General features: G+C 49.3%; 2 protein-coding genes across 2 annotated transcripts in view; one reads left to right on the top strand and one right to left on the bottom strand.

Annotated features, from left to right (window-relative positions):
• Nucleotides 1-91: 91 nt before the first annotated feature.
• Nucleotides 92-2,001, top strand: LOC128709234 (Krueppel homolog 1-like). The gene is made up of 2 exons (XM_053804220.1): nucleotides 92-109; nucleotides 184-2,001. Exons 1-2 carry the CDS (start codon nucleotides 92-94, stop codon nucleotides 1,999-2,001), a joined length of 1,836 nt encoding a protein of 611 aa, XP_053660195.1.
• Nucleotides 2,002-4,354: 2,353 nt separating this feature from the next.
• The window catches only part of LOC128708482 (calcium-activated chloride channel regulator 1-like), a 46,113-nt gene continuing 35,325 nt past the window's right edge, over nucleotides 4,355-15,142 (bottom strand). The window contains exons 2-3 of the mRNA XM_053803460.1: nucleotides 6,180-8,214; nucleotides 4,355-6,090 (exon numbers count right to left, since the gene is read on the bottom strand). Coding sequence (XP_053659435.1) covers nucleotides 4,355-6,090; nucleotides 6,180-8,214 — 3,771 coding nt within the window. The remainder of the gene's footprint in view (nucleotides 6,091-6,179; nucleotides 8,215-15,142) is intronic.

Genomic DNA, 15,142 nt, shown 5'->3' with positions numbered 1-15,142 from the left:
GTGAAATAGCCCTATAAGTTTGTAAAGTACATCGTAAAGTGTGTGCAATGCGTGATTTGTGAGGTTTTGTACAGTTTGCAAATGAACGATAATGGATGAATCCTCAGAAGTATGTATTGTTTACTACAGATCGTACGCTACATATTGTTTCCTTTTTCCTAATTTCTATTGTGTTTCTCCAAGGAACTGAATTTAGGCGAATTCAACATCATCGATAACATCATTGGATCGGCTGTGGATGATTTGTTGTTGAAGGATAACACCAATGTACACCCTTACGACTACAATGCACTTGAAAGCCTACTCCTACCTCTATGTCGTTTCTGTGCCCGAGAAAATGCCCAAATGGTACACATATCGGATGTTCACCTGCAGATAATAAACGATTTGCGAATACCGGAAACACACGGGACAAACGTATGTACCAACATCTGTGGCAGTTGCAATGGTTTCCTGGAGGAATTTTGCAAGTTCCGCTCCGTGTGTGAAGAAGGACAAAAACGCATTGCAACGCTGGTGGCGGAACGGCACAGTGTGTCAAATTTTGTCGATTTCAAGTTGGATTTTACAGTTGCGAGAAAAGACTTGCTACCACCAACTATGCTGGATGTATCAACTACTCCAAAAATGCTGAATTTCATACAAACTCCCGAACAAGGGTTGATGGAATTGGTTGTGGATAACGCAGGTTTAGACCATGTGGTGTGTGAACGTTCCGATTACACAGAAAGTATTTTAATTCTAGCACCAATTGCTCCTGTAGTACAACCACAAATCAGTCCTCAACGAGTAGAGGCAACGCCTGTGATGGAACAGAAGATTTTGTTTGATGCATGTCAACCAGATGCCAGCCAAAACGAGGCGCTTTCTTTGGAAGAATGCAATTTTAGTCCGCAACACGAACAGCAAAACTTCGTAGAAAATATCGAAAACTCCAACGATGTTCTAGAACCGGCGTCGAACGAATCGGCAGTGAGTAACTCGAAGAAACCGGAAGCCCGTAGACGCGTTGTAGATGGATGCCTGCAATGGGTGTGTCTAGACTGCGAGAAGGTGTTTGGAAGTTGTTTTCAACTAAAGAAACATCGACGAAACTGTGAGTTGGTGGGAAGCAAAACATCAAAGCGGATCGCAACATTAGTCTGTGATATTTGCGGGGAAACAATGTCCACCGAATCGGCTCTTACCATGCACAGGCGTAAACACGAAGTAAAACCAAATGGTCCAACTGCAAAGTCGGTTTCGGGCTCAAAGCTGGAACTTACCGTGTGTCACGTATGCGGACACACTAGCAAATCGAGGCGAGCGTTACGATTACATCTAATCACCCACAGCAGCGATAAAAATGTGGAGTGTCCGATCTGTAGTAAACGGTTCAAGCGCCAACGAGATTTGCGCAACCATTTGGACGTACATTCCGGAAAGAAGTATGAATGTAATGCATGTGGTAAGAATTTTTTAACGAAAGTTACGCTACGCAACCACGCTAGAAAACATCGTGACAGCTACCTGAAACACGAATGTACCGTATGCACCCGGCAGTTTGTTCATCCGTATCAGCTACAGAAGCACATGCTAATCCATACGAGCGCGTATCCTTATGTGTGCGAAATTTGCAAAGCAGTGTTTCGCACATTAGGACGTTTCAAGCGCCATGTACAGAAAGGCCACGCATTACCGACTAGCAAAATGAATATTATTGAACAGACCGTAACAGAGCTTAACAGTTGGGACGATCTGATCGAGTACCAACCGGAGGTAGTTCCGTGTGAGTTGTTGGATGAAACTGTTTCGGAAGAAATATCAATAAGGACCGATCCTGTCTGCGATACATTGCCGGTGATTTTTGATGATTTAACTTCGGAATCAATGCTCGATCAAGCTTCACCACATTTTGCGGTGGAATGTTTCCCCGAGGACAGCCAACCGGATGATGATGGGTTTTACTACTGTTACGGATCAACGTTTCTCGGCACATCTGTCTCGGTACCTAATCGATGACAATGTATTTCGGATTGTACGTCTGAAGGGAGTGATGCTTTCATATTTGGCTTCGTTGAAAAGTGGCTTCACCGAATTGTCTAGAATAAAGCGATGAAGAAAGAACCCGTTTTGGGCTTATCAGTAACAATTGAGAAAATACCAGCGACATCCTGACAATTGGGTCGTCAATGATTACAGGTAAGTGTGTTTATAAATTTTTAATTTAGGATAAGGGTATAAGGATTTTATTTAAGTAGAGTTTATATACTTTGGGCAAGAACAACTTATATGATTGAAGTTGACCCTTGAACTCTAAAACACTTTAAAATAAGCAAGAATAACCTTAAGGAGTTAAAGTAATCTTTATGTATTTCGCTAAGGATAGTTTCAAATTAGTTTATGCAACATTTTTAGCGAATCTGCCTATTTCTGTCTCAATATTTTCAGAAGCATCATTGATTGCATCCTCTTTTCTTTCAGCCAATAAACAATGCAAAAACTAAATTTTTAAAATGATACATTTCTTCAGTTTTTATTAGTTTCTTTAAAACAGTTGCTAAAATTTATATACAAAATAAAATTTAACTTACGCTGCTAAAACAAAATCAAACGGAAAAATCCCAATGAACTGTCGTTTCCACAATCTTACAAACTCAGTAATCGCTCCAAGGAACTTAAGCCTAATGAGATTTGTGTTTTTTTCTTCAAAGTGTGTTGTTCTTTACCTACATTCCTTTTTTGCTTTTACTGCATCCTCCGCCAAGATTACTTTTTGATTGCAGTAATTTTACCTTTGTTCGATATCTCTCTGTGAATTAGTGTGGTTAGCAGCAAATCTGTGCCAAGTGCACCGTGTGTGTTTTTGTTTTATTGAATTTTGGAACTGAAAGATATACATGTATGTATATATATATATATACGTCGATAGATTCTGTTACTAGAGATTCTTTTTATAGTTTAACAGTTGTGTTGTTTGCATTAGTTTTGTTCTGTCGTTAAAGGAGTTATTTAAGGGCAGCCGGGCCAGAAGCGTTGGCTGCCCTAAAAGCTTTACGTTTTCGGTTTTGTTTCGGCTTGTTATCGATATCTATCAGAAACAAACAACACGCACACACACACACACCCACACATACACACATACACACAGAGAACAGTTTCGTGTACTTATGGTTAGTTTTTCTTTTCTCGCTTCTCGATAGTTAAAGTTTATCCCTTGAAGAGCTCTATCAATCGCTCCTTTACTAGCGGTAGCTTTCCTTAGTCCCAAAGTCTCGATTCATTTACACAGCTTATGACAGCGTTATTCTTGAACGTCCTATCCCTTTCATCCTTCTATGTACAATGCTCCGCTAGGTTAAATCTGGCAGCTATTACTACGATCCCGTCCCATTTATAAATCTGTCTCGTATTCCGTATCTTAGATGCAAACATTTGAAAGTACAACATCGCACCGAAAGCAAACGTTCACATTCATTCCACGCTGTATAAACGCACAATGTACTGGCCATATGAATACTGCTGCCTACATCACTCAAAGTACAACTTCACATCAGACTTAAGATTTCATTTCTCATTAATGCCACACTGTAGTTTACACGGTCACTCTGGCGCATACACCGGAGCAAAGTGCCGATCTCGCCGATCTCTGCCATAAATGTCCTTTCTGGCCCTGTTGCTCGAAGTCTATATAGTCGTCGCTCGCAGTATTTGCCTCTTTCGGTTGCCTACCACTACCTATCGCCCTTTGTTCGGTTTCGATCTTTGATGTACTTATAGCGCACTATGGCTAGGTAAAGTTTCGCTAATGCCACTGTATAGAATTATCTACATTTTCTCTCCGTGCGTGCCGTGAGCTTTTTGAGATATAGACTCACTCCACCGCCTGTGTCATTGATCGTGGCGCCAAACAGTGACGAGATTGGTGGTAAATCCTGCTCTTCAATGTTTGAACATCGACCATCGAAGCTTAAAACGCCTAACAAGCTAAAACTTATCCATAAACCAACCAGCTGCCGGCTTCGGCACTGGTCGAATATCTAACTTGTGTACAAACGTAAAGCTGCTAAAACTGAAACGAAATGTGTAAAATCGATAAACGAAATCCTCCTTGATCTGGTTGACTAGTTCGCACTGTACGACTCGCACTCTCGGGGTCATCCGGAGTTCCGGGTTTTGCGGATCTCTAGAACGGGCAGCCGGCACAGCTTTGGACGCGGCCACAAACTATTGGTGGGTTTTGCTCAAGGGTCACACAGCAGCAGGACGATTGGGATAGTATTCTTTGGAAAAATAGAGTCTCTGTTGCTGCATCGGTTGCTGTGTCGGTGTCGCGTTCCGCCTCCAAAATGCCAGGGATGCCTCTACGGTCACCTTAGACCATAGTGACATTGCGTCGCTTCTTCGTGTCCGTGCCGCTTATCGTGGAGCCCCCGTTGGGTATCGGGCCAAGGCCACTGTTTACCGAACTCACCGAGGAACCGTGGCTTTGGCCGTACACGTACGAGGTCGTATTACCGACGGCCGCTCCCGTCGCACCAACGCTCGGGCTGGTGGTGTAGATCGGCAGTGGTGGAACCGGTGGCGAACCGTTCTCGTTCAGATGGTTGTTGTTCAGCAGCGACATTTGGTCCGTGCCTGGCTGGCCCAGCATATGGGCGTGCTGTGGATGCAGCTGCTGCACCTGCTGGCCCGGATTGTAGAACGGCTGTTGAACGTTATTGTCGATTAGGTCGTCAATAAGCGTTGGGCTGTGGCGTCGCTGGTGTTGCTGTTCGTGTTCCTGCAGCAGTTGCGAGGCAGACCAGGACTCGTAGGGACTGAGGGTACGTCCACCGACCATGATCGTGCCCGTGTTCGGATTGTAGGTGCGCGTTAGCGTGGTGTTGTTGGAGGTTGTCGAAATGATGCTCACGCTGCAATTGTTGTTGTTGTTGGGCCCAAGCGTACCGTTGGCCGTGGGACCTCCGTGGTTGGGCATGATGAAGGACTGCGTGTCGATGATGTGCTGCTGCTGCTTTAACTCCTCGATCAGCTGCTGCTCCATCGGGTGTGTCGGTGGACCCATGTTGATGACGGCACTGTAGCGCTTCTTGGCCAGCAGCACGTCGTCGTCGATGTTGTAGATGGTCGGGATGCCGACGGTTTGGTGATCACCCAGTCCCATGTCGTACGAGTTCGACTGTGGCAGCGTCGTTTGGCCACCGTGATGGTTGGTGCCTTGATGGTTCGGCGACGAAGATGACGATGTCGTCGAGTTGGAGGAAGGTGACGAACCGTTGCCGGCTGCCGTCACGATCACGCTATGACTTGTGGTGAGCTTCGTGTCGCTTTTGAACGATTTGATCGGCTTCTTCTGCTCGTCATCGTGCGTGTCGTGCCGTTTCTTGATCACACAGAACCAGCAGTAGATGAAGATGAGCGCACACAGCAGTATGATACCGGCAATGATGGGCAGCAGCAGCTCTGGGCCAAGGTCCATGCTTTTGGCAATGCGCGGAATAATGTCCATGCTGTCGTCTCCATTCTTAGCGATGCCATCGTACGATGACCAGATGGAGTCGTAGCTTTCCGTACCGCCCGTACTGGACGGCGGGTAAAGGGTCGTGGGCTTCGGTTTCGTCACAAACGCTCGCACATAGTTTGAGATCGGTCCCGGTTCGGCGTCCTTTGTGAGCGTAGCATACGGCCGGACGGCAAAGTACAGGATCTGCCCGAACAGATGCGGCTCGTGCGTAATGTTCATCGTGAACTCGCTACCTTCACCGATGGAGAACGTAAACGGTGTGTCGTGATGCCATAGTACGGCGGCCGTGTCGAAGTTGTCCACAATGTCCTTGATCGTGGTGGCATACTTCACCTCGTACCGGGCCACATTCTTGCCACCCATGTCCGGGGACGTCCAGCTGAGCCGTACCTTCATACCTTCCACGTCCGCGCTGAGATCGCTGATACGACCGACCGGAACTTTGGCGGCGTTGATCAGATCCGCCTGGCTAACGAACACCGTCATTGGGGGTAGAATGCGCTCGAACGAATCGAGCGATTGCTTCTGGGGAATTGGCACCGAACTACCGCAGCAACGTCCCGGTTGCGAGTTGGACGTGGCGGCTGTGGAAAGAATAAGAACAAACGATGGAGTTTAGACGTGGGCTCAAAGTTGAGAGAGACCTAGAGAGCCTAAAGCGAAGGACACTTACTGTAACTGGCACCATCCGCAAGCGTGTAGGCCGTGTTGCCGCGATCGCTAACCGTCACTTCCAGCTGGTAAGTGCCCGGACCGCCGAACTCATCCGCGTTGAAGTAGCGTGAGTAGACTCCGTCACCCTTGGTGATGTCCGGATCACCGGCACCAGTGTCCAGCAGCACGAACCGCTCATCACTCTGCACGGTTGTTTCGCGGAAGCGCTCGCAGATGCGCTCCAGCTTGGTAACGGTGACTTCGACCTGGGCCGACACCACCGGCAGATCTCCCTTCTTCACTTCCGCGAACAGCACGATCGGACCGCCGGCCTTGCTGCGATGAACCCAGGCCCGGGCCGTTATAACCGGTGCGTACTTGGAGCGTGGCGTTGCGATCACCTGCACGTAATGTGGCTGCGGATTGCCCTGGAACCGCTCGATCGAATAGTTCCAGATGCCGGTCTCGTTGATCGTGGACAGCAGCGATAGTTGCCGCATCGACGCACGCGCATCACTCATCGACGAGTACACGATGCCGTTCGGATTGGTCAAGCGCACGTTGGACACGAGCGGATTCTCCGAGTTGTGCACGTAGATGAAGAACTCTGCCGGCGGGCCCATGAACGGATCGAGCATAAAGTTCCCGGTCACAGTGCGACTACTGCGCTGCGAGTTGGTTTCGCCCACCGAATCAATCAGCACGCGGCGGAAGATTTCTACCGGGAACTCGTTACGATTGCCCTCGTAGTAGAGTTTCCCGATGTTGTACAGTGCGTTCGACAGCTCGAAGTACGTGGTGACGAGCGATTTCTCCGAATTGTCGCGACACTCGAACACGGAGTAGGCGCTACCGCCGGTTTCGTGCGCCAACGGGTCCAGTGGTCGCCGGGGCTCCACTATCGGGTAGTTGATGGTGGCGATGCGAATTTTCGAGGCCCGTGCCGATCGTGCTAGCGACTCGTGTTCGATGTCCATACCGGGCGCGATCACCAGAATGATCGAGTTGGCCGGACCGTGGTGCCGCGTCTGTTCGTTCAGCATGTGGATGGCGTCGGAAATGCCGCAACTCAGACAAGTCGGCCGGTTCAGATCGCTCGGGGTGTACGGGATGAAGGACGCGATGCGGTCCTTGTTCTTCTCGATCTGCAGTGAAGTTATCGGCAGCATGTCGTACGTGGCCGTATCGTTCGCAAGTGCGATACCGATCTCGGTCTTCGTCGCCGGCAGATCGTACACGATCCACTTGCGTATGGCACGCCGCAGGAAGCTCCAAGTCTCTCGTTCCCGCATTACGAACGTCTGTCCAATCACGACGACGTACCGGGTCAGTTTGCGCGACTTGTAGCTAAACTTTGGCACGGTGTTAATGATCACCGACGGGTTAAACTCCATCTGATTTTGTGGCGCAAAGTCCGAATGCTTCAGTATCACGTCGTACGTGCTGCGGCGATCGCACATCTGATTGTGCTTCGTCGGAGCGTACCGGTTGTGTGTGCCTTCGTCGCAGAACATCGTAACGCTCTTGGATTCGGCCGCGAACATGATGCTGGTGCGTGCGTTCGGGTCCAGCACACGGCTAATGTTGTACGGGACCGGCACCGGTGAGGACGGGCTACCGCACAGTCCCTCATCGTTGACCGGCGCGTCCGAGCAGCCCGTCAGCTTCACCTTGTGCTCGTCGTTGATGTAGCAGCGCGGATAGACCGGGTCGCGATCGTACCCAATCTCGTCGAACACACCGTACCGGTACTTGGCCCACTCGCGGACAAACTCCCGCCAGATAGTTTCCCGGCCCAGTATCTCCGGATCGACGTAGATTTGCTCGCCCGACTCACCGCATCCGGCGTACTGTTGCGTCCAGATCGAGGGTTCGGCCTTGGTATGGGGTCGGATCGTAACGTCCGCCGTTTCGCCGCTCGCTGATGTGCGCGTTTGGTTGTAGGGTATGCACGACTGGGGCCAATGGTTCGGCAAGATCACGGACACTTCGCCGAAGTACACGCGGCTGTCGAGTGCATTGAAGAGATACTGCGACGCGGACGTTAGCATAATCTGTAATGATACAAAGGGACGTAAACGTTAGTTAGAAACGTTTCGCTGAGTGTGGACTCGTTTTAAACATTCAACGAGGCGAAAGCTTGTGTTTGCTCCAAAGTCTCATCCGTACAATTGCGAGGGAAGACCATCTTCAAATGCCTTCCCATTTTCCAAACCACTTTTTGCCTAAGCCCCAGTGCTCGAGGCCAAACGTGAAGCGATCGTTCCATGTTCGATGACCGACATTTGACCAGCCCCGAGTGGGTCTCATGCATCTCGCGTTCTGCGAGCAGCCAGCAAGGGTGGTTGAGCAATGGTAATTGTGCGAACATTTCATAATGACCTTACCCACACCAAAATGGATTCAAATCCATCGCTGTTTCACTTTCGTTCGAGCGGATCATCATCATCATCATCGTTTTTGGAGGTTTCTATGAGGAGAAAAAAAAATCCACCCATGATCGATTGGATGGCAACATCTCGACGGTCCGTGCATACCGGGAGCGGAGTCCACAACTAATGGACGCACCATTAGCCGATGACACATCTTTACCGACGCACCGACGCACCGACCTGCTGACTGGAAATGGAAAGTGAGGTCGCACGTATACTTTGGGCTTTCTTTCGACTTACGTCTTCGATCGGACGTGATCATCTCTCGTCTAAACCCGCGCAAATCCACGAGCACGACCCGGGGCCCCGGGATTGAATTCTTTCCGTCGACCCACGCCGCGCGATGCGTCTTGCGCAAGGGTATCTGAAAATCTTAATTATTCATGCACGGTCCGCACGCTGAGAAACAAAAAGGCGTAAGAGGCGACAGGTGGCCTTTTTGCTGTGTTTGCAGCAAAGTTGCCTTTTACCATCGAGACGCGCTGTGCGTTCTTTTTCGTTGGTTGCGGTTTCGCACTTTCTCAACCTGTGCCTTGAACTCATCTGCTCCTTCGGGGGATGCTTCTTTTGCTTTGGTTGAACCGCAAGTTCGTCGCCAGCCGACGGTTTGCCCGTGTTTGCATGAATCTTTCGTTACGCCCCTCCAGGTGGCACGCGGTCTTAATGTGCATTAAATTTACTTTTGTTTCTCCTTTGCTCCGTTTGTTTTGTTTCCAATTTTGGAACGAATTGGCCCGTGATTATATGGGATACGCTGATACGGTGCCTCGATCTCGCAAGTGAACGAGTTGTGCATCTGCAAACGAAAACGGATGCAGCTGCAGCTGCTGGGCCGACTCTCCACCAAGGTATCGGTATTATCTTCCCTTACGTTTACCACCCACCCGATCTTTGTGCGTCCCGGGAAAGGTTTGCGCTTGCCGCCGGAGACAAATTGACAGCCGCCGTGCAGCAGCATCTGCCGTGCTCTGGGGCTGTAAGACTCCTCCGTCTAATGGGCATGCGACCTTTCTAAGTCCTGATTTCGGTCCCGCGATCATTACCATCGACAATATCCATCGTACTCCTCCAGCTTACCTCCCCCCGACCTTGCCGATCATCTTCTTCCGAGCGCGACTCGGCGTGTTGGATTGGCTTTTAAATTGAAAAGGGCATTCATCATTCGATGCTGGCTGCGAAGAAGCGCTGACGGGCGCAAAACTTGTTTCGGGTCCGGGGCCGCCGCTCTAAAGCCCGCACTCACGAAGTCGCTGTCGAGGCGAAGATAAATCCAACTAGCGCGCTACACGCCATGAGAGATTGCAAAGTTGTAAGCTGGCATCGAGCGTCGCAAACGAGACAGTTTCCCAGCATACCGGTCGCGAGAGCTGCACGGCCACCGCTAGGACTGTCACTTCTGTAAACCGTCGAGCGATCTGCTGCTAAACATTTTGCGCAAAAGGGGAGGGAAAAAAAAGAAACCCGAACCCGCACGGGCATGGAAGAAAAGGGCAAAATTTATTACATTCAGCCCGATTTGGAATAGACGATCCAGCGAGTGCCGGCTGCCTAACTGCTGCCCGTTAAGCAAGGTGGAAGCTTTTAAATGAAGGGATGGGGGGAAGCAAAATAGACAATCCTTTTAAAGGTTGATCCTCCTGGGTTCAAGTGGAGAAAGGAACAGAATGACACGCGGTGGGGAAAGTGAATCTCCCGAGTGCCCTGATGCGGTACGCCTCATCGAAGATGACAACAGAGCCGCCGAAAATGTGACCCTTGAGAATGTAAAGCGTTTAGGAGTTTAGATTGACTTACGCTTCTCGCGTCTTTCTACTTATCCGACCGATCGCCGATAAATCCAACAGAAAAACGAAATAAAAAACAACAACAACAAACAGGCCCCAAAACTACATGGGAAGAAACACGGAAAAAATAACAAAAGTTCATTCCGTTTTTGTTTAAAAAAAAAAAACCACCGTGGGTTCCTCTCTTGACCACCTGTTGATGTTGTTTCTGGATGCGCGGGAGCGCGCGCGCTCACATGGACGGTCCTGTTTGCGTACCGGGAATCGAATTCTACGGCAAAAGGGTGCACACGCCGATCTAAACCCGGCGGGGTGCTGTGCTTGAACTTTCGAGTGTCCACCACCGAAAAAAAAGGGACGGAGAACAAACACGCCGGGAAAACAAAAACAAAATTAATAAACGCAGTCAGCAGCACCGGCAGCAAAGGTAGCAAACAAACGAGCAACGAAATGCGTTTGCTAGGGCCAACATTCGGTGAGTCAGAGTCGCGGTCGGGGGCGGGGAAAGGGAGTTGCGTTTATGTGGTTTATGATGTTTTTTTTTTTGTATTACCGTCCTTCCATTTGTATACTTTGTCCCCCGTGAAATGGAGAATGGAATGGATGGCTGGAAGCAAAAGGAATGGCATCAAAACCAATTCGAATTGTAATGGGCTTGGAGTGGAGTACCCATTGGATGCTCGGGTTCAAACAAATGCCAACGGAGTGCTCGCAAGGGTACAGCCGGCTCGGCTCAGCCTCGGTGACGAACAGGTTGCCCAGGGACACGATGCAAATTGAGCAAAATTTCAATCAAGCGCTGCTCGCTCGTGAATGTAGCCCCGACCATTACGACCACTGGCTGCATGATTACAAAATCCATACCGATTCGATGCGATGTAAATGCGCGCGGAAGAACGGACGGAACGGTTCCACCAGATGGGTGGTGAAGGCGAACGAACCGAGATTCAATCAATGAATGATTAGGCAGACGGTAACTCCACAAAGATGGACCACAGCCCGGTTGGCGGATGGGCGGGGCGGGGCGGGGTGGAATTCCAAACACCGCCAGATGGTCATCGAATGGGAGAATCGAAGATGAACGCGAACGGCATAAAAACTTGCACCCAGCGAACTCACGCTACCCACCCGTGGTGAAGGTGGGAGCTATATGGGGAATGGCTACCACAGCCCCAACGTCCGGGATGGTGAAGTAGCAAAACTATTTAAACATAATTCCACCGTGCGAGAAATAAAATATGAAACAAAACATATAGCGCACGGTAGACGTTCGACGTACCGATCGACCGATCGTGTACAGCGATTGTGCAACGCTTGGTGGCGTGGGGTCGGTGGCAAACGAGAAGCACTGCCGTAACGCGCTACACGATGCTCTTGACGCTGCTACGCCACTTACACACCGTTGGCAAACGGTCCGCGGAAACACCGAGAACGTGTTTGTTTTGCGGCTTAAGATGCTGCGCGAAGGCGATGTTGCAGGGACCGATTTTCTCACGCTTTCGTTGCCGCGAATCGATTTCCAACCAACCAAACCGGGGAAGTTTGCGCATTGAAACATCGCTTTTACGGTGACATTTCTTCACGAGGGCTCGCGGTAAAGACGAAATTCCCCTCGCCTCGAAAGCGTTATCGGATATCGGGTCGGTTTTTGGGATGCTTTTAAGATTTTTGTTGAGCGATTGTTCGAGCTGTAAGCTGATGCTATGTAAAGAGTGTGAATGAAGTAAAAGGAATTCACCCACATCGGCGACGAATCGGCTTCGGTGAAAAGCGGACAATTTCCTTCGATTGATTGTTTGATGATTTGTTGTCGTTGTTGTTGTTGTGTCTGTTTCCCATGTTTTCCAGACCACGCACACAGACTTTTGTCCCTTTTTTTTGCTTAATGCAGCCACGATTAGGATTCGATCGTTTTATGCTTTACTTCGCTCGGTTGATCGATTTTACGGACGGTTTCATCTTCGCTCCCCTGGTAACCTGCCAAACGTTGGACGGTTGAACAGGTAGACACGCAAAGGTCGGACCCCATGCAGACAGTGGGAAAGGTCCCGTGTGTGGCTCACCGACAAAAAGGAACTGTTGACCTTTTTTTTCTCAGGCTGACGCAATCGCAAGCGAAACAGCTGTTTACAAATATTTATCTTTTTAAAATTTATTTTACTTTTGGGTTGTCCCATCGAATGATGGAATTTATGGATTACAGTTCTCCATAAAGGACGGCGGATTTCTATGCGGGTTTTTGATTGAATGATGGCTCATCGCTCATTTCATTTGTGCAAAAAAAAGGGAATTTTAATCTTTTCCTTACGTTTTCACGAGGAAATGGATTTGTAAATGGATGTTATTAGTGAAAGTTTTCCTATTTTGTTGATTTGTTTTTTGGGATAGCTCTTTTTCTCAGAAACCTCAAATGAAAGGATGAACCCATCTCTAGTGATGCTCAGGATGCATTAGTCAGTTGGCACAACTTCTGGTATATTAACTTTTCCAAGAACACACACGCGCGCAATCCGACGTTGCGGTATTGGAATGCAACTGCGTCGACGAAAGTCCATGCCAAAGCGAAAGCTCAGTCAATTAGCAACACGTTTCGTGCGAAACCTCCCCTGCCCGTGGTCCGGTTCTATGGGTTTGCCGCTCGGTTTGTTGCTGAAAACAACAATCACCGGACCCTTCAGGGATTCCTGTTGGATGATACAACATAATGATCCTGCCGATGCTAGTTCGGTGGCAAACTTTCGGCTTCGGTGCGAATCCTTACGCCCTGGGGCAGTGGGCAGTGGGTCCCAGTCATCGTATGCATCGAACCTCGGGATTGGATTGGAAATTGTAAAAATTCGACGTAAGCATCCAGCCACCCAATTGCCACCGGACACTAATTGGGGAAGCCAAAGTCGCAAAACCCAATCGGCAAGATAAACGGATTTCTTCGGCAAACTATTTGTTATTGATTTTGGAAACAATTCTAATTAGGTGGAATGTCAAGGGCAAGGACCAAGAAGACAGCACCACCACCGTGCTACATCCAAAATTCCGTACGATTAATGGTTCGACTGATTCATACCTCCGCTGTTGTTACCCTGGGAGAGGTTCAACAGACGATAAACGGCCGATTCGTTTCGGGCCCAACCGAAAGTGGTTGGGATTTTTGCATTCAATGACCCGAATTTTGGAAGCACTGCAGTAGAATTTGCATTGCCGAATTCCCCAAACCAACCGCCGAGCACACTGGACTCAAGCTGATGACAGTTCTAGCCAATTGCAAGCTAGTGTTTGAGTTAGCTTTCTGCCAATTTTGAAACATTCCAAACCCATCGGCCCCGGGCGGGTTTTGCGGTTCGTGAGTGAGGATGGCCCGATCCGATGGATGTGGCGAGTGGGGAACGCTCACGTAGCGTTGAGTGGCTCTTAAAAACTCGTTAAAAACTTCACACGCTAAATTATATGGTTATGTACCGTAGGTGCGGCAGTGTGTGTGTGCGTGCGTTTTTTTGTATTTATGTGTGGCCTTTGTTTTAACAGCGCCAGTGATTTGAGTTCGTGGAAGCGTCAAACTTTCCACCGCCAAGAAGATTCGTCCTCGGCCCCGGGACTCGATGTGCGTGCGAGCGCTTTCACAAGAGCAGGAGAAACATGCAAATTCCGATACAGTAGAACTCTGGACGAGGAGGGGTTGAGTACGTGCAAACTTTGTGTATGTTTTCACAAGCCGCACGAGCTATATGCACTTTGCACCTGATTAGCCAGCCTGAACTCCTACCAACCCGTCTGTTCTCGTGTGTAAAACAGGCGTGGTCGTTCTGCTTCAGCGTTGGATGAAAATTTCTTCAAGCTTTTCTGGTTTGCAAGCCGTGGAATATTCGTCCCAAATCGATCGAAATGTCGCGGACGGTCTCCAAGCTACAGCTCGCACATTAACAAACTTTAATTTATGTTTTTCTTAGCATCGCATGAAGATGGCGCTATTAGTACGCTGCAGGGCTCGGGTTTTTGGGAGGGTGATGTGTTCGTTTCGAAACAACCGCTAATATGGGCGAAACGATCGTTAAAACACAATTCGTCGCTTGTTGCCACTTTCTCATCATCGGCCACCGCTCCTCACCATGGTTTCGAGCCCATAAAATCATCATCTTCGATCGGAAGAGAGACGGCCTCCGGGTTTGGACGTCGTCTCCATCGGCTGGAAGGTATAAAATCACGTGTAATTGACAGTTTTTATCGACGCCAAAGCGCGCGGTGACGTTTGATGGTGATGGCCGCCCCCCACCCCGCTGGCACGACAGAATTGATACATTAAGTTCGCGCTTTTCCGTCCATTTCATCCAATCCTGTCCGGTTTGTGGGTGATAAGGGGACAGACACAAGGTGACAGGGGGGAGACATCCCAGGCGAGATGTGCCAGGCACGTGCTTGGGATTGATTCGTAAGATTTGTGTTTACGCATCCGGGCGCATTTCTATGCGAATCAATCGCTTCGGTGAGTTTCGGGAGTTACTCCCACACCCCAGGGGGAACTCAATTCAACTTCCATGGGACACACTTCCCAGCGTTAGCTTGTGACCCTTAGAAATGGAACAGTCGCGGTGGACGGTGGTCAGAGCAGAGATCCGTCCCGAATGCGGAATCCCGACTAGAATGGAATGTTTCTGGCCCATCAAAACGTACACCGCGGGTACGCCCCGACAGCATTTAAAGTTAGATTACGAACCATTAAAGCGCAATATTGTCGGTAATCTTGGCGGTGTTGCGGCCGGGTCCCACAAGCT

This window comes from Anopheles marshallii, chromosome 2 (genome assembly GCF_943734725.1).
Source record: "Anopheles marshallii chromosome 2, idAnoMarsDA_429_01, whole genome shotgun sequence".
NCBI lineage: Eukaryota > Metazoa > Arthropoda > Insecta > Diptera > Culicidae > Anopheles > Anopheles marshallii.
Note: the sequence above shows the minus strand (reverse complement) of the source record. Positions and strands in the feature narration are given on the sequence as shown.